The sequence below is a fragment of the Saccopteryx leptura genome, chromosome 6 (genome assembly GCF_036850995.1).
Source record: "Saccopteryx leptura isolate mSacLep1 chromosome 6, mSacLep1_pri_phased_curated, whole genome shotgun sequence".
Classification (NCBI taxonomy): domain Eukaryota; kingdom Metazoa; phylum Chordata; class Mammalia; order Chiroptera; family Emballonuridae; genus Saccopteryx; species Saccopteryx leptura.
This window is the reverse complement of record NC_089508.1, coordinates 179,600,920-179,620,193: the sequence shown is the minus strand read 5'-3', so window position 1 is coordinate 179,620,193 and position 19,274 is coordinate 179,600,920. Positions and strand designations below refer to the sequence as shown.

At 48.8% G+C, this 19,274-nt stretch overlaps 1 protein-coding gene across 1 annotated transcript in view; it reads right to left on the bottom strand.

Moving 5' to 3' along the window:
- Positions 1-14,632: 14,632 nt before the first annotated feature.
- ADRA1B (adrenoceptor alpha 1B) overlaps positions 14,633-19,274 on the bottom strand; it is a 97,568-nt gene continuing 92,926 nt past the window's right edge. Inside the window, exon 4 of the mRNA XM_066342278.1 lies at positions 14,633-15,274. Within this exon, the coding sequence (XP_066198375.1) occupies positions 14,670-15,274 (605 nt within the window). The 3' untranslated portion in view covers positions 14,633-14,669. The remainder of the gene's footprint in view (positions 15,275-19,274) is intronic.

The window sequence follows — 19,274 nt, the reverse complement described above, 5'->3', positions numbered from 1 at the left end:
GGGGGTGAGAGGTGAGTGGAGAGGTTGTGGGGGGCTGCAGAGGACCTTCAGACTCCAACCCCCCCAACTTGGTCCCTGTGCCACCCTGCTGTGGCCACCCTGCTGCGCCTTCTGCCCTCAGGGCTGGGGGTGTGTGGGGGGTACAGGGCATGTGTCAGCCCCGGGGCCTACGGCGTCAGAGGGAACAGAGGCAGTGGGGGTTCCTACAGACACGTCTGGCCTACAGTCTGGTCACAGGGTGGTGGTGGTATGGCCCCCCGGACCCTTTTTCTTCCCTTAGCACTCACAGGTTGGGGACCACTGGGCACGCTGCCTGCAAAGCAGGCTTCCTGGGGGCCGAGCAGGGAGACACCTGACTCTCAACACTCAGGGCTGGCCTGCCTCTCTAGACATAATGGGTAGTCTAGTTTGTCACCCTTTCCAACCTGGCCTCTGGTGGCGCAGTGGCTAGAGTGCTGACTTGGGATGCTGAGGTCGCTGGTTTGAAACCCTGGGCTTGCCCAGTCAAGGCACATACGACAAGCAAGCAATGATCTAAAAGGAAGCAATTATGAGGTGTGATACTTCTCGCTACCTGCCCCTCCTCTCTCTGTAAAATCAATAAATAAATGTTTAAAAAAATTTGTCACCCCTTCCAATTAATATCCTTTTTTTTTTTTTTTTGCATTTTTCCGAAGCTGGAAACGGGGAGGCAGTCAGACAGACTCCTGTATGCGCCTGACCGGGATCCACCCGGCATGCCCATCAGGGGGCGATGCTCTGCCCCTCTCAGGCGTCACTCTGTTGCATCCAGAACCATCCTAGCGCCTGAGGCAGAGGCCACAGAGCCATCCTCAGCGCCCGGGCCATCTTTGCTCCAATGGAGCCTTGGCTGCAGGAGGGGAAGAGAGAGACAGAGAGGAAGGAGAGGGGGAGGGGTGGAGAAGCAGATGGGCACTTCTCCTGTGTGCCCTGGCCGGGAATCGAACCCGGGACTCCTGCACGCCAAGCCGACGCTCTACCACTGAGCCAACTGGCCAGGGCTCAATTAATATCCTTTTATCATCATCATTGTCTTTTAAAATACACCATTTAAAAAATTCAGGGAGAAGAATAGGACTAACTTGGAACCCACCACTCTCCAGAAGTGATATTAACAACAGTGTGCTGAGTCTCCTTCTAGAAGACTCCCCCACCCTAATGGCTGTGGGCTGAACTGTGTTTCCCCGAAGATCATGTGTTAAAACCCTAACTCCCAATGTGACTGTGTTTGGAGATTGAGCCTACAAGGAATAATGAAGGTTAAAGGAACTAACTCATCAGGGTTGGGCCGTAATCTAATCGGACTGATGTCCTTAGAAGAAGAGAAGAAGACACCGGGGACACACGCTCACAGAGAAAAGGCCATGTGAGGACACAGTGTGGAGGCAGCCACTTGCAAGCCAAGGAGAGAAGCCTTGTAGAAACCAACCCTGCTGACATCTTCATCTTAGACTTCCAGCCTCCAGAACTGTGAGAAAATGAATTTCTGTTCTTGAAGCCACCCAGCTTGTGGTGTTTTGTTAGGGCCACCTGAGCTGACTAATCTGCTGACTTAATTATACAAGTACACGAACAGGACAATCTCTCAAAATAGTACTCTGAGCTGAACCTCTCTATTTTCCCTTCCTGCTTTTACTCTGAGGTCAGCTTCCGCCACGCCTCAGGCTCAGGGGTGGCTAACATGCCCCTTCTGGAGGGTGAGGTGGCCTTGGGAGGCAGTGAGACTGACCAGGCATTCTTTTGGTTGTCTGTCTGTCCCTTCCCCTGCTGGGAATTCTGTGGTCGAGTCCCAGCAGACCCCCAATTACTCTCCGGGTCAGCTCAGAAGGCCTTGAGCCAGAGCCAGCTCCTGTCTCGTCAGACTTCATTTCCAAACCGGAATTCAATTCCCCAGCTGGCTCCCCTTGCTCCATTATGGTGACACAGTGACAGGGTGGGGGCGCACGGGGGCTGGTACAGTGAGTTCTTAGCCAGAACTTTGCAGCCTGTAGTTTCTCAAGGTTTGATGGGCCATCATTCCTTGAGAAGTAACAGCAGTGACTGAACAGTGTGCTTCACTCACTAGCAGAGTCACATGGTGATTTTCGCTCTTTCTGTGGTCCTCTCTTATTGACATAAATTTTAAAACAATTCCATCCTTTTCCACTTAATAAAATTTATATTAAAAGGAAGATTTGATGTCATCTGCATCATACCAGTGCCGCTTCCTCTAAAGAGAAGTTTTCAGGAAAAGTAAATAAAACAGTATTATTAAATTTGAGCTCGGAGCCTTAACGCCTGCTATTTCCTTACTTAAAATAAAATATGTATAAGGGAGAGAGATTGGAGAGTGTTACAGATTTTTCTAGCACCACAAAATGAGACTGTCAACTTGATATAATCAGACGGGGTAAAAGGCACTAAAAAGAGAGAACATTCTCATTTTGTGGTTCAATATTACTGCCTATTCAGGTTTTACGTAAATCATCCCACAAAGTAGGCAGCTTGCGAAGTACAGGACCTGAGCAGTTCTGGCATTTTAAGAAATTAGGAGCAGGCGGGCACGATGAGATCAACCTCCTTCTTGCGTGGATAAAGGAAGTAGGCTCCTAAGGGGGAAATGAGGACAAACTAACTTTTAATTTTTAATTGTGGTAAAATACACAGGACATGAAAGTTACCAGAGCGACATCTGGCACATTCAAAATGTTGTGCAACCATCACCACTATCTGGTTCCAGACATTTTCATCACCCCCAAAAGAAAGCCTGGACCTGTGATCACTCACTCCGCTTTGCCCCCTGCCCCTCAGCCCTGGCAACCTAGTCGGCTTCTTGTCTCTATGGCTTTGCTGGCTCTCGATATTCCATATAAATGGCATCATACAATGTGGCCTTTTGTGCCTGCCTTCTTTCACTTAGGATGATGTTTTCGAGGTACATCTATGTTATAGCATGTGTCAGTATTTCCTTCCTCTTTCACGGCCGAGTGGTATTCCATTGTCTGGAAAGACCATGTTTTGTTGATCTGTTCATTTGTTGATGGACATTTGGGTTATTTCCACCCTTTGGCTATGGTGAATAGTGCTGCTATGAACATGCAGCACAAGTTTTTGTCTGAGTCCCGTTCTCAGTTCTCTGAGGTCCATACCCAGGAGTGAAATTGCTAGGTCCAATGGTCATTCTAGGTTTAACTCATTGAGGAGCTGCCGATCCGTTTTCCACAGGGGCTGTACTATTTTACATTCCCACCAACAACGTACGAGGTTTCCAATTTCTCCCTGTCATTTCCAACACGTGTATTTTGTTTCAGCTCCACCGTTTTAAATTGCAGTCATCTCAGTGAGGAGGACCCACTAACGCTGACGGAGCACTAACTCTCCCGTTCCTGCTCTAATCCATTCTCTAACCGGAAGGCAGATTCATTTTCCCAAAACACACACCTGATGACGTTGCTCACCTTTTTGCTCCCAATTTCTTGGGGATGAAGACAAGGATACATCCAATGCCTACAAGACCCTGCAGGCCTGGCCCTGGCCAGCCTATTGACCAGCACCATCACACGGGCCTCTCAGAAAGCACTGTTTTGCCAGAGCCGCTGTTGCATAGGCTGCTCCCTCTGCCTGCTCTGCTCCCTTCCCACCCCCCGGAAGCTCCTTCCCTTCATTCACAGTCACCCCTTAACCCCGCCCCTCCTGCGAGGCCAGAGGCCTGCTTCTCAGCTCTGGGTGCACAGTGCGTCTGTCTTTTGTGACACGTACCCCTGTCTGCAGTTATTCATTTATCCGTAGCACTATTTGATTCTGTGGGGGAACACCGCCTTCTCTTTGCCTGCGCAGCGGAGCCTGCCAACGAGGCCTTGGAGGTTGCTTGAAGAGCATCTGTCTCCTCCCTTCTCCCTCAGTTCACTCTGTGAAGGCCCACACTAATATCCCTTTCTCTGCCTTCCTAGCTCAAAGGCCAACTGTTCCTCCCCACAAGCCTCCTGGAGGAAGCAGTGGTATCTGCTGGAGTTGCCTCCTTCTTAAATTCAAAGACTAGTCATAGGACAATAAAAAGCATGAAGTATAAAATTTAAAAATTTGGTAACGTGCACTTCATCAAGATGAAATATGCCTGCTCTGCAAGACACTTAAAAAAAAAAAAAAGAGGCCTGACCCGTGGTGGCACAGTGGATCAAGCTTCGACCTGGAATGCTGAGGTTGCCGGTTCAAAACCCTGGACTTGCCCGGTCAAGGCACATATGGGAGTTGATGCTTCCTGCTCCTCCCCTTCTCTCTCTCTCTCTCTCTCAAATGAATAAATAAATAAATAAATAATTTAAAAAAAAGAAAAGACATAAACTGGGAGAAAATATCTGCAAAGTACATACACATTAAAAGAATTGGAGCTAAAGTGAAGAACTCTTAAAACTCAGTAAGTTAAAAAAATAAAAACTAGCAAAAGTTTTGGAAACATGATCACAGAAGATGCACAGAAGGCAAAGAGGTACATAAAAAATGTTCAATATTATTGGTCATTAGAGAAATGCAAATTAAAGCTATCAGGGAGACAATGCATCTACTAGAACAACTAAACTTAAAAAGACTATCAATACCAGATGTTGGTGAGGATGTGCAGCTGCTTGAAATATGATGTGTTGTTAGTAGGAATGCAAGATGGTATAGCAAACTTGGGAAATGGTAGTTTTTATAAAATTGAACATACACTTACCACACAACTCAGAGACCTCACTCTTAGGTATTTACCCAAGAGAAAGAAGAATATATATATATATTCTACAAGCAAATGTTTGCAGTAGCTTTATTTATAATACTCTAAAACTAGAAGCAGTCCCATGTCCGTAAAATGGGGACTTAATACACAAATTGTGGTTTATTCACTTAAGGGAATTACACTCATCCATAAAAAGGAAGGCATTACTGACACATGCAATGACATGGATGAATCTCAAAGCACCGTGCAAAATGGACAAAGCCAGATATAGCAAGCTACATACAGTATGCTCTCATTATATGAGACTGGGGGAAGCTATAGGAAACACCATGGTCGCCAGGACTGAGGGTGGGGTAGGAGACTGGCTGCATAGGGGCATCGGAGGAGTTTTTGGGGTGATGAAAGTATTCCATATTCTGGTGTTGGTTTCATGACTGCAGACAATTGTCAAAACTTATCAGACCATACACTTAATAAAGGGTAAAGTTTATATTATATAAATTATCCTCCAATGAAATTGACCTAAATAACTTACCTGAAGCTCAACAACAAAGAAATAAATAATTCCATTAAAAAAATGGGCAAAGGGCCCTGGCCGGTTGGCTCAGCGGTAGAGCGTCGGCCTAGCGTGCGGAGGACCCGGGTTCGATTCCCGGCCAGGGCACATAGGAGAAGCGCCCATTTGCTTCTCCACCCCTCCGCCGCGCTTTCCTCTCTGTCTCTCTCTTCCCCTCCGCAGCCAAGGCTCCATTGGAGCAAAGATGGCCCGGGCGCTGGGGATGGCTCCTCGGCCTCTGCCCCAGGCGCTAGAGTGGCTCTGGTCGCAATATGGCGACGCCCAGGATGCAGAGCATCGCCCCCTGGTGGGCAGAGCGCCGCCCCATGGTGGGCGTGCCGGGTGGATCCCGGTCGGGCGCATGCGGGAGTCTGTCTGACTGTCTCTCCCTGTTTCCAGCTTCAGAAAAATACAAAAAAAAAAAAAAAAAAAAAAATGGGCAAAGGCCTGACCTGTGGTGGCGCAGTGGATAAAGCGTCGACCTGGAATGCTGAGGTCGCCGGTTCGAAACCCTGGGCTTGCCTGGTCAAGGCACATATGGGAGTTGATGCTTCCAGCTCCTCCCTCCTTCTCTCTCTCTCTCTCTCTCTCTCTCTCTCTCCCTCTCCTCTCTAAAATGAATAAATAAATAAATTAAAAAAAAATGGGCAAAGGACCTGAATAGACATTTCTCCAAAAAAGATCACAAATGGAAAACGAGCACATGGAAAGTTGTTCAACATTACTAATCATTAGAGAGATGCAAATCAAAACCACAATAAGATATCTTACACTCATCAGATGGTGACTACAAAAAAACCCCCAAAACAAACGAACAAAACCAACCCAGAAAATAGCGAGTGTTGGTGAGGATGTGGAGAAACTGGAACCCTTTGCACGGCTGGTGGGAACGTAAAATGATGCAGCAACTATGGACAACGGTATCGCAGTTCCTTAAAAAATGAAACATAGAATTACCATATGACCCAGCAATTCCGTTTCTGGGTTTCTACCTTAAAGAATCGAAAGCAGGGTCTTGAAGAGATATTTATACCCCTGTTCAGAGCAGCATTGTTCACAAAAGCCAAAGATAGAAGCAACTCAAACGCTCACCAACAAAACAATGGGCAAACACAATGTGGTATATGTTACAAGGATGAACCTGGAGAGTATTACGCTATGTGAAATAAGCAGTCACAGAAATGACAAATACCGTATAGGAGGCATATAGAGAAGTCAAACTCACAGAAACAGAAAGTAGAATGACGGTTGCCAGGGGCAGGGATGGGGAGGTGGAGGGTGGAGGAGAAGTTGCTGTTTAATGGGAGAGAGTTTCATTTTTTGCAAGATGAAAATGTTCTGGAGTTTGGTTGCATAACAACGTAAATATACTCAGCACTACGGAACTGTACACTGACTGGTTAAGGTGGTAAATTTAATGGTAAGTGTATTTTTTTTAAAGTTTTTTTTTGTTTGTTTTTTGTTTTTTTATTTTTTATTCATTTTAGAAAGGAGAGAGAGAGGGAGAGAGAGAGAAGGGGGGAGGAGCAGGAAGCATCAACTCCCATATGTGTCCTGACCAGGCAAGCCCAGGGTTTCGAACCGGCGACCTCAGCATTTCCAGGTTGACGCTTTATCCACTGCGCCACCACAGGTCAGGCTGGTAAGTGTATTTTACCACAATTAAAATACACTTATTTGAGTACTTCAGTAATATGTTATCTGAGTAAAAAAAAACCTCCACAGACAAGAAATACACGAAATAAAAAGAGAAAACCTTCTCTGTTCTTCTCCTCCTGGTACTCTCATTCCCATTTCCCGCTGAGAATCACACAAACACACGGCTTGAAAACGTGATACATGGAATCAAACTATATGTACGGTTACTTAATCTGCCTTGTCCCGTGTCCATAACGTGTTAAGAGATTTTCTGCATGTCTTTATAGATGAAGTGGCCTCAGGCTTATAACCATTGCATAATTTCACAACATGGATATGCATAAGTTAATTAAGCATTTTTCTCTGGATGGACAGTTATGTCATTTGCCTTTTCCCTGCTATAGACGACACTGCCGGAAACACCCTCATACAGCCTGTGTGCTTGTAGGAGTAGTTCTGTGGCTCACAGCCCTCCAAGTGCTCGGCTGAAGGAACGTTCATTTAAAATGCTTTAGATGGCCAGATCGCCCCTGAAAACGTTGGCTCTAACCCACGCCACCCCCAGCACTGTAAGAAGCTGCCTTTGACACTCTTAATAGATTATCAACTTCAAAAATATTTCCTGCTGTGCTTCCAGATGCCTCCAGAACCCAGGCCACCTTGCACACCTTTTTCTACTGACACAGCTGCCAACCAACCAGCTGGGTTGGTTTCTGTGGTCCCTCCCCCCTCCCTCCTCTGTCACTTTGCCTTCCTCCTGGGTGGGCCTCAGTTCCCCTTCTTGGCAGTCTTCCTGGAGGGTCCTGCCTCATTCTCTGCCTGGAGGCCTCCAGGGAGTCGAGGCTTATCTAACTGCACCTTCTGCTGCTTATTCAAAGCCACCTGTTTCTTAATCTGGAGCTTTTCAGATTTAGCCACCAAAGTATCGCCAAGAGCAGGGGGGAATGAATGCATTACCCGGAATATCTGTGAGGCACAACTGCAAATAGCTACTGGGAGACAGAAATTTCATTGACGTCCTTTGTTTTATTCTAACATTTATTATTTATTTATTACAGAGACAGAGAGAATCAGAGAGAGGGATAGATAGGGACAGACAGACAGGAATGGAGAGAGATGAGAAGCATCAATCATCAGTTTTTCGTTGCGACACCTTAGTTGTTCATTGATTGCTTTCTCATATGTGCCTTGACCGCGGGCCTTCAGCAGACCGAGTAACCTCTTGCTCGAGCCAGCGACCTTGGTGAGCTTTGCTCAAACCAGATGAGCCCACGCTCAAGCTGGCAACCTCAGGGTCTTGAACCTGGGTCCTCCGCATCCCAGTCCAACACTCTATCCACTGTGCCACCACCTGGTCAGGCTTATCCTAACATTCTTGTTGTATATAGGCATACCTCGTTTCACTTGTGTTTTTTTTTTTACAAGTTGAAGGCAAGACGTCCCACCAGCACAAAGATGACAATTCTCTTTATGCGGTGGTCTGAGACAGACCCTGCTACACCGCTGAGGTAGGCCTGGGTTCCAAAGGTTTTAAATCTCGTCTCATCTGGTAACACTGGTGCTCGAGGAGATGCCCCACATTTACCCAATAGCTTTGTGGAGTCCTTGGTGCACCTCTACAGCCCAGGTAGAAAAATGCAATCTGAATTTTATCTCCCCTTCGTCCCAGAGCTCTCCAGGGAAGGGACTCAGATGTACTGTAACTGTAGACTTACCTCTGACCCGGGAGAAGTTCGGTAGATCCACTTTCCCAGAGCTAGGTGCCTTTTCTGACGCTGACATGTCTCCTCCCGGAGAGGGGGAGGGCCAGTCATGTGGAGATCCTCAGCGCTGAAAAGGACTGTGAGTATGGGATGTCACCACCTTTAGGGTCTGAGCCTGCTAAGATGTGTATTAGTTTCCTATTGCTGCTGCAACAAATGACTACAAACTTAGAGGCATAAACAACCACAAATGCATTCTCTGACAGCTCTGGAGGTTGGAAGCCTGAAGGTGGCACTGAGTTAAATTCAAAGTGACAGCAGTCGTCCTGGCAGCTCTCAGGGAGACTCTGTCCCCTGGCCCTTTCCCGCCTCCAGACGCTGTCTGTATCTTTGGCTCCTGGCCCCCTTCCACGTCTTTCAAGTCAGCAACGTAGCGTCATCAAATATGTTTCTTTCTGTCCTTCTGCGTCTCTTGTCACATCACCTGCTCTCTCTGACTCCCCCTGCGCCCCTCGTTATAAATGACCCTTTGTGTTTAGGTCGGGTCCACTGGGATAACCCGGGTCACTCTCCTCACCTCTAGATCTTTAGCTTGATAACATCTGCGGAGTCCCTTTTGCCAGAAGAGGTAAATTACAACGTCCAGGGATTAGGAGGTGGACATATTTGGAGGCTATTACTCGGACTACCACAGACTATATAGTAAAGTTCATGTAAGGTCCACGAGGAGAGTTGACCAGTCTGGTCACCACTTACCACCAATGGCCACGTTGCCACAGATCATAAGATAGTAGTTAGACTCATGAAAGGTGTACGCCATTCTTCCAGAAAAATGTAGAGGCGCTACCTTCCGCACAACTGTTTAGGGGGCTCCCAGATCCCCTGAAGCCAACACACGACTCCCAAGTTAAGCATCACTAACCCAGATTTCTAGAATGCCTGGCTGCAGCCGAAACACCGATGGGGGTCTGGAAGTGGGCAGAACAGCGCAAGTTGAATTGCAAAGCAGCTGGTTCCTTTACACCCCCGTCGTCCAGGCACGTTGGACAGCAGGTGGCGCCCGGGTCCGCTTCAAGGCCGAGTTTGCCCCACTCCGAGCACCTGCTCAGGGGAAGAGGGCGTGGAGCGGTCTCGGCCCCTGCAGCGTCCAAGGAACTGTTTCCCAGTCTCGGCACGTAGCGAGAAAGGACGCTAGGCTCCGAGAGGCTTCGTCCTCCTGGCTGCGCGCAGCTGGAGACGCCGCGGCGCCTGCCGGCGGAGCCCGCAGGGGAGACCTGCGCACCTGGGCGCGCACAGCGCCCCCGCCCGGTGACCTGCGGTCAGAGCTCCTGGCAGTGGAAGAAAACAGAAACCCAATACCAAATACGTGCGAGCCTGCAGCAGGAGGAAATTAAAACCTCCCAGCGTGATTTAAAAGGCATGAAAACAACTGCTGCTTGATTTCTGAAAACAAGCTCCCTGAGCTTCTTACAACACCGCCCTTTAACCCCCAGGCCTGGCTCCTTCCACGATGGAGGCAGGGGTGAGGGTGTGGACAATCTGAGACATAAGGGTCAGAGGAGAGGCTTCCTTTCTCGGAAGCCATACTGGTCTTAAGGCAGAGGGCTGGCATACGTCAAGCTCCCGGTGCTACCAGGCTTCAGGGGAGAAAGGGAACGGCTCTTCCAACTCAGTGGTTAGCAAAGTGGGTCCCAGAAGACAGTAGGCAAGGGGAGGAGAACCTGGTCCTTTTCCTGATGGGCGCATGCTAACGCACGGTACTTCGCAAAATGTGATCTAAGGACCATCTGAATCATTTGCTAAAATGCCGGTTCCTGGGCTTTCCCTCCACTTATTAAATTAGCTGGAGGAGGTCAGAGGTGGTGGGATGAGTCTGTGTTAATAAACCCTGCGTGATTCTTCTACTCTCCAAGTTTGAAAACCACTCTTGGTATCAAAGCCTTTGGTACAGATATAAGAGCCAGCCTCTTGAGCACCTGTCTCTTCCCAAACTTGACTATCCCTAGTCCCACCAGTCAGAGGATGCACACTAGGTGATGAGCATGTGAATAATCAATATTTCTGGCTGGTATCCTCCATCTCTCAAACCCCATGCCCTCTTAGAAAGTTTCCCTTGGGGGCCCCTGTGAGTTCCTTTTCTCCCACCACCTCCTTAAGGACTGCTTCCCACAAGCCGGAAAGACCAGCCCCAAGTGTGAGCACTGCAGCTCGCTTCCTGGTGCTGCAAGAGCTCGCTGCTTCCCTTTGGTGCATGCCCCAGCCTCTTAGAGCTGCAAACAGAGCTGCAAACCCTCTGAGGCCAGACAGAAGTGTCTTTCCTCCAGGTCTCGCAGTGTCCGAACCATGCTTTGTTCCAAGCAGAATGATCCTGTTTTTAACTCAGGATCATATTTTGTCACCAGGGCATCGTATGGGAACGAAGGAGGCCACCTCAGCCCTGAATGCTGCAGCAGGGAGGGGCTTCCTCACTAATACCTGCTCTGCAAGAGCTGGTGCAGGGTGGCCTGGAGCTTGCGTTGGCTGTGTGCACCGGACCCCTCCACACCTGGCTGAGCACACACACACACACACACACACACACACACACACGATACTGACTCACCCTTCAGAAGGGGGTCATCTGGACTTTTGGGTAGTGAGACTGGATATTTTGTCCCCTTCGTTCATGTTTCTGCCCTGACCCCCTTTTCCTTCACTTAAGCAGGCAGAAGGCATTGTCCTTCAAAGCTTCTGCTAATAGCTACTGTTCCTTGGATGTTATCCAAGTGACTGGCATGGTGTTGTTTTACCCTTCTGCTCTCACTTGATCCTCCAAATGTCCCTGTGAAGTAGTAGTATTATTATCCTTATTTAATATATAGTTACGGAAACTGAGGTTTAGACCCATGTCATGAGTTGCCCAATGTCACACAGCTACTGAGTGGCAGAGGTGGGATTTGAGCCCAGATGTGTAGGATTGATCTTGACAAGCCACTTAGTTAGCTTTGACTGTGCCTGCCTCGGTGATGACAAGTATATGAGCAGTGTTTGGGGAGCTGGAGAGGATGAAGCAGGGCTGCTTTGCTGCCAGCTGGGGGACAGAGTAGTGAGGACCTGTTGGCCCCAAGGGCTCCTGACAAAGCTCCCCAAGGGCCTGACCACAGGGAGGTGACCTGGAGAGGTCAGCATAATGCAGGCTCAGCTGGAGGCAGATCTGGAAGCCAGCATTTTCTGGGCATGTGAGCTACTGCGTGGTAAACCTTCCTCTGGAAAGAAGCACGAAGCTGCCATTGCTTCCCTCTGCTGCCTGGGTGACCTCCAAATACCAGCAATGTGTAAGGTCATCAGAACTGAATGACTCAGGAAATGCCTTTGGTGCCTGTGGCTTCAGATATCTGAGGTCCAAATTAGAACTTGCATCTGCCCAGCGATTGACAGTTCAGTGTTTATATCACAGTGATCTCACTGAATCCTTTTTGCTCCCTGGTGGACTGTGATAATCATATCCGTTTGACAGATGGTGAAACCGGCCAGAAGAGGCAAGGTGAATTGCTCAAGGTCACAAAGAGTGCAGACTTGAACCCAGGTCCACTGACTCCCAGTCCTATTCACTTGCACTGGACCGTAGCTCTCCAATCTCACTGTGTGGAGTCCTAGGGTGCTTAGGCAGGCCAGAGGCCAGGGCTCAGGATGAGAAGGAGGAAGAGGAGGGGAAGGAGCAAGAGGAAGGGAAGGAGGAAGAAGTGGCCCAAGGGGGCGAGGCTCTGTCCTCCTCTCCCCGCTTTCCTCTGGGCCACACCTGCAGCAGAATTCTGTGCAAGGCTGGTCGGAAGATTTGTGTTGCTAACAAACAATTTTCAGAGTACTACCCTAAACTGTTCTTTTCCCCTGGGAATGGGATGCAGGCTCCTCTTTCCCTAGGACCTTTGCTCTATAGGGGCAAGAGGAGACCTGCTCTCTGTTGGATGAGGTACTCAAGCCCACGATGGCAGCTCAAGGGACTACAGAAGGTACTGGACAGGGATGCAGCAGACCTGTCTAGTTTAGCGTGATGTGGTCAAGTCTCCCCATCTATCAAGATGACAGGCTTGGCCTAGATAATTCTGAAATCCAGCTTAGTTTAAATAACCTGTGGATCTGGGCTATCAGGCTTAGTTCATCAGATCTTAAACAGGGGTGAGTCACCTGAAATCATATGAAAATGTACTTTTTTTTTTGGTATGTAAATTTTTCTGGAAGTGTATCTATAGTTTTCATCAGTCTTAAAGAGGATTGTGATGCAGAACTCCTAGCTTCCCAGGATATTTTTCTTTTCCTGGAAGACCTGCTGGGAAATCTTTTTTCTTGGGGGGGGGGGGTTCAAATTGTAAGAATTATGTAAGAAGGATATTTGCAGAAAGAAACAAAGGCAACATATAAACAGAGCTAAAGAATGGGAGCTAGATAAAAGAGTAAGAGCCTGTAAGCTAAAGTCTTGTTCAAACCCCTAGATCCAGCCATGCCTGATACCCCCATTTTTCAGCTACATGAACTGCCTTTCCTCCCTTAAAGCATTTTCTATTTCCTTTTTAAAATTGAATGCATTGGGGTGACATTAATACAACTATATAGGTTTCAGGTGTACAACTCTATATCATCTGTATATTTTATTGTATGTTTATCACCCCAAGTCAAGTCTCCTTCCAAGCATTTTCTATTATCACCTATAGAACAAAAGACAGCTGTGTTAATATTATTGGAAGAGGCTCTTGCCATTTGAAAAATTATGAGGCTCAACTTAGAAAGAGGGAGGGATTGAGGTTGGGATGTTCCTCGCATGCTTTCTTTGAATTGTTTTGTTCCCCATCCTTTCTTCTCCTAGCGAACGGGAGGCTTTGAGAGGTCGAAGAGACGGTGGAATCATCCCATCATTACACAGATCTAGAGGGGGAGAGTGACTTTCTCCAGGTCACGCAGTAATCCACAGCGGGCCTGTACCGGAATTGAAGTTACCTTCTCTGAGGTCCAGTCCAGCTCTACGTGACTTTCCTCAGTGCTTCCTTCCCTGGCAGGCTGGCCAGCTAGCCTAGGAGGTTCTTGGGCCCGTGTGTGTTGCTTGGATCCATAAAATTCTGCAGTCTGGATTTCTTTTTCAGGTTCTGTGAGCACAGGCAAACAATGGAGTGTCTGGCCTAGGGTTGCCAAAGGGAAGGTGAAGGGCACCAACCCATTTCTCTGCCTGGGTCCCAAATGCTCTGGGCCCACCTAGGGTCCTGGCCAGGGAGCCCCAGCTAGGATTGGGGTCCTAATCAGGGCCAGGCCAGACACTGCCCAGTGCTGCCCACAGCAGGAAGATTTAGATACTGCTGAGTCAAAAGCCAGCAAGCAGGATTTATGGGAGGAGTCCAAGGAGTCATTTGCAGTCAAAGGGTCAGAATTGGTTACCTCTGTGGGGCAGTAGTGACAAAGGCAGAAATGGATCTCAAGGGGGCCACCACAACTATTGCCCACAGGACTGCTGGAGGGAAGAGGGACAAACCTGAAGGGAAAGGGAAAGGAAACGCCAGACCCTGCCTGCCACCCCAATCACAAACCACTCACAGCCATCCAGGAGAAATGACCTTTAATGTCCGCCCTTGTTTCCAACCCCACCAAAGTGCCAGCGTTCAGTGTAGTACAAAGAGGGGCTTGAGAGGTACGAAGTCACGAGAAGAACAAGGCCCCCGCTGCCTCCTGGGCGCGCACTCGCTCCGCCCCACACACGCATACATGCAGACCACACATACACCGCACAGACACACGCACGTGGACCCACGGTTAAATACATGTGCAGAGGGACTCGTTTATATATATGTATGTACACACACAGAGAGGGCCGTAATCCCGGCCGGCGTCGGGTCCCCCAGGCTCTCAGCATGCTTGGCCCAGCTCTCCACGCTGTACCTGGCACCCATGCCCCTGCCAGAAGAGCAGCTGCCCTCTCCCCGCCCCCGCCCCGCTTCCCCGGGGCCCCCAGGCGCCGCCGCCGCCCTCCCCTCCCCCTCCGCCCCGTCCCCACCCGCGATTCCCTCCCCAGGGAAAGGCAGCCGTGCGCGGGGCCCTACAACGGCCCGGGCGCCAGGGGCATGTTGGTTTTGAAGCCAGGCTGCCCGTTGGCCACGTCGGCCGCGCTCTCGCAGACCCCGTTGCCGGCACCCCCGTCGCTCCCGGGGCTCTCGGGCTCGGCCAGGAGCTTGAAGGTGAAGCGCGGGCCCGAGTCGTGGCGGCCGCCGCGGTCGGGGGGCTCGGGCAGGCTCAGGAGGGCGCCGGGGGCCTTCCACTCCGGGAGGGCGCACAGCTCGACGGGCGGCGCCGCGCCGCGGCCCAGGTAGCCGGGGCTCGGCGAGGCCGAGGGCAGGGTCCGCTGGCTGCCGCTCAGGCAGCTGCCGCTGTCGTCCAGCGAGTCCTTGCGCGACTGCGAGCGCTCCAGCGAGCCGCCGCGCGCCCACGGCCGGTAGGTGTAGGCGCAGTTGCCCAGGCGACGGCGGCGGCGGCGGCGGCGGCGGCGGGCGCGGCACTGGCACCCGAGGATGCGCAGGAAGGCGCGCTTGAACTCCTTGCTGGAGCACGGGTAGATGATGGGGTTGAGGCAGCTGTTGAAGTAGCCCAGCCAGAACACCACCTTGAACACGGCGTCGGGGGGCTTCAGGGTGGAGAACATGGAGCCTGCAGGGGGAGGGTCAGGGTGGGCACGGGCAGAAAGACAGACAGCAGTTTGTGAGTAGTCAGGGCCTCTCCACCCGCTCCAGCCTAAACACTGCCCGTGGCAGGTGCTGCGAGGCCTTGGCCCAAGGCCACTGCCTCTGCCTGGATTGCTCGCTTTTCTGTCGCACAATGAATGACTCCTACAGTCACATATAGGGCCAACCTCCATAACGTCCCCTCCTCCCATAAAAGCTTTCCTGCTCTACCTGAACAGCATCTAAGCTCCTATGTCTCCAGTTTCTACCCAAATGGTACTAATAATCACTGACACCTCCTCTTGCTCTGAGACGCTATGCTGGCGTTTTACTTATATTATCTTATTCGTCACAAAACACCACGAAGTAGGCACTGATTTATTTCCATGGCCAATATTAGAGACCTAAATTCGAAAGGTAACACTTTAAAGGCATAAGAAGACAATGAAAAGGATGATCTTTCTGATCTAGGGATGAAGAAAAATAACCGAATACCTCAAAAAGATAAACTACAAGAAAAGGGTGGGAGAAGATATTTACAATGTCTAGGACAGTCAAGGGGTTGATATTTAAAGTATCTAAGGACTCCTGCAAATCAACAAGAAAAAGACAGCATTCCCAGTAGAAACATAGACAAAGAAAATGATCAGGAAATTTACAAAATAGATAAACCTGAGGGCTAATGAGCAAATGACAAGATGCTCAAAATATTAGACAGATTAAAAAGAAAACCACAGAGAGGTATAATTTATATGTGTTAGGCTGGCAAAATTAGAAAGCTGGACAGTGCCAAGTGTGGGGACACAGGAGCCTTCTGCATGGCTGGTGGGACAGAGGCTGTGAAGACCTGGAGAAGATTCTGCCACCATGTGGTGTAATTAAGTATGTACACACCTGCTCTGGCAGGTGGCTGGGTGGATCGAGTGTTGGTACGGCTTATAGATGTCCCAGGTTTGATCCCCAGTCAGGACATGCAGGAGAAGTGACCATCCGCTTCTCTCTCCCTTCTTTCCCTTTTCCCCTCCTGCAGCCAGTGTCTTGATTGGTTCAAGCATGGCCTTGGGCACTGAGGGTGGCTCGGTTGGTCTGAGCATCAGCCTCAGGAGCTAAAAATAGCTTGGTACTGGAGCATCGGCCCCAGATGGCGTTGCCCGGTGGATCCCAGTCTGGGTACATGTGGGAGTCTGCCTCACTGTCTCTCCTCCTCTCACTTAAAAAAACAAAATTATACATATACCTCCTAACCTAGCAATTCTGTTCCAGGGCATAGATCTCAAAGAATTTTACATACGTCCATAAGGGAAGTGTGTAACCATGCTCAGGGCAGTGTTGTCTGTGGTGACAGGGAGTGGCAGAAGACTCACTGGGAATTATAGAATGGTAGAACGCAGTAGCAGGCATCCCCAAACTACGGCCCGCGGGCCGCAATGCGGCCCCCTGAGGCCATTTATCCAGCCCCCACTGCACTTCTGGAAGGGGCACCTCTTTCATTGGTGGTCAGTGAGAGGACCACTGTATTTGGCAGCCCTCCAATGGTCTGAAGGACAGTGAACTGGCCCCCTGTGTAAAAAGTTTGGAGACCCCTGCAGAGGCACAGCCTGGAGATTATACAGCACTGAGAGGCCCCGGACGACAAGTCCATACAGCAATATGAAAAGGGAGGAGATACATCATCATTCTTTGTGAAAAAGGAGGGAAACAAAAAAGATTTATAACATAACACTATTTAAGTAACACGCCAAACAACCACACACATTTTTCAAAAATACTTTCAAATTAAAATAAATACTTCCATTTGAAACACAAAATCGATGCCAAAAGTGGAGGCCGAGGGGAATGGGAATGAAATGAAGTAAATCAAAGTAAAGACGTCCACGCATACCTATCATGGTGAGGTGGCATGAGTTGAGAAACACGTTAAGTCACCCCTCTGAATTTGAGGTCCAAAATATTTTATGGTAATATTAAAAACAATTTCCATTTTAAATGCCAGGCAACTGAGACATAGAGAGTTTGTTACCTGCAGGTCACACAGCATGTTTGTAATATAGCTGGGATTCTAAACTAAATTGTGTTTGAATACAAAAAAAAATTTAAGTGCTGCTAATAATACCCTTTTTGGAAAATGAGAAAATATAAAAAAGCAAAATGAAAAACTATTTTAAAAATACACATAACCTCTCAATGCAGAGAAATCACATTTTGGTGCATGCAGCTTTCAGATTTTATTTTATGTTGAATATTCTTATTGAAATATTTTCTTAAAATGAGATTATATTTATACTTTACAGAACATTTTGTAAGTTCAATCCATGTCCCTAACCGTGCACTCTGCCTTTGGCATTCCTGTCTGTTCTCCTCTATCAGGCTGTGAGCTCGCCAAGGATCTCCTGTGAATCCACCCGTTGAACGGAGAGCACGTACCTCTAGACCAGGGGTCCCCAAACTACGGCCCACGGGCCGCATGCGGCCCCCTGAGGCCATTTATCCGGCCCCCACCGCACTTCCGGAAGGGGCACCTCTTTCATTGGTGGTCAGTGAGAGGAGCATAGTTCCCATTGAAATACTGGTCAGTTGGTTGATTTAAATTTACTTGTTCTTTATTTAAAATATTGTATTTGTTCCTGCTCTGTTTTTTTTACTTTAAAATAAGATATGTGCAGTGTGCATAGGGATTTGTTCATAGTTTTCTTTATAGTCCGGCCCTCCAACGGTCTGAGGGACAGTGAACTGGCCCCCTGTGTAAAAAGTTTGGGGACCCCTGCTCTAGACTATATGAACGGAAGCACATGAGCAATCGTGTCCAAACTCCTTGTCCTGCAGCCGGAGATACCAGGACCCAGAGAGTGGCCGGAGAGCCCACAGGTGGTGGCACAGATGCCACAAGAACTCCTGTCTTTGATTTTGGATTGCACTTGAGTCCCCCCGAGGCACTTCACCTTCTAGGTTATTTGAGGTTTAGCCTATTATCCCACTTCTCTGCTGAGCACCCCAGGGATGGTGGCTGGGGGGAGATGGCTGGGCCCTGGCACAGGGCTAAGCCAGAGAGGGGTTCCACGTGGAAAGAGGGCCATGCAGCCCAGATACGGGTGCTGATTAAGGACTCTGACCTCTTTTCTCACCTCGGGGGAACTGTGGGAATGGGCTACATTCTGGGTTAGCTTTAGGGGAGACAGATGATGGTGCACATTGTGGTCTGGTTAGGTTTTCATCTCATCACCCATGCTTCTTTGGATTAAGACATTGTACAGAAGTCCCCAGCGGAAGTGCAAACATCGTCATTTTTTCCCCTTGGCTGATTTGGGTCGTCTCCAGTGACTTGAGCACAGGGTTTGGGATCACACAGACCTAGTTTTGAACCCCCTTTTTTTGTGTGTGTTGGCTGTTTGACTTTAGAAAAGTTTTTGGCCCTTTCATATTCAATTTTCTCACCCATAAAATGGGGACAATATTTGTTTCATAAGGTTATTCTGAATACATGAAAATATCCGTGTAAAATTCTTGACACAGGCTCTGGCATCTTGAAAGTAATAAATGGTGGCCATTTTCCAAATATACTTTATATCTTGGCCCGGTCATCACCTTCCTCCAGGAACTCTGTTCCTATTAACCTCACCCACCTCAGATTGGCTTCTTTATTCTCTATGCCACAGAACAGATGCAAGCAGATCTTACCCTCTTATCTGTAAGTGACAAAGTCACCCAGAGGTGGCTGCGTCTTTGCTCGTCACCCAGATGTTAAATTCCTTCTGGGCAGGAACTACATCTTCATTTCCTTTCTTTTCCTCTCCAGATTTGTGTATTTTTAATTATAAGAGTGAGACATAAAGGGACGAATAGGCAGAGCATATTTAGGTCAACAAAACTACTTCATATGTTACAATAATGGTGGATACATGTCATTGTAACTCTGTCCAAACTCATTAAATGTACTGCACTAAGACTGCACCCTTATGTAAGCTATGGCTTTGGAGTGACAATGATGT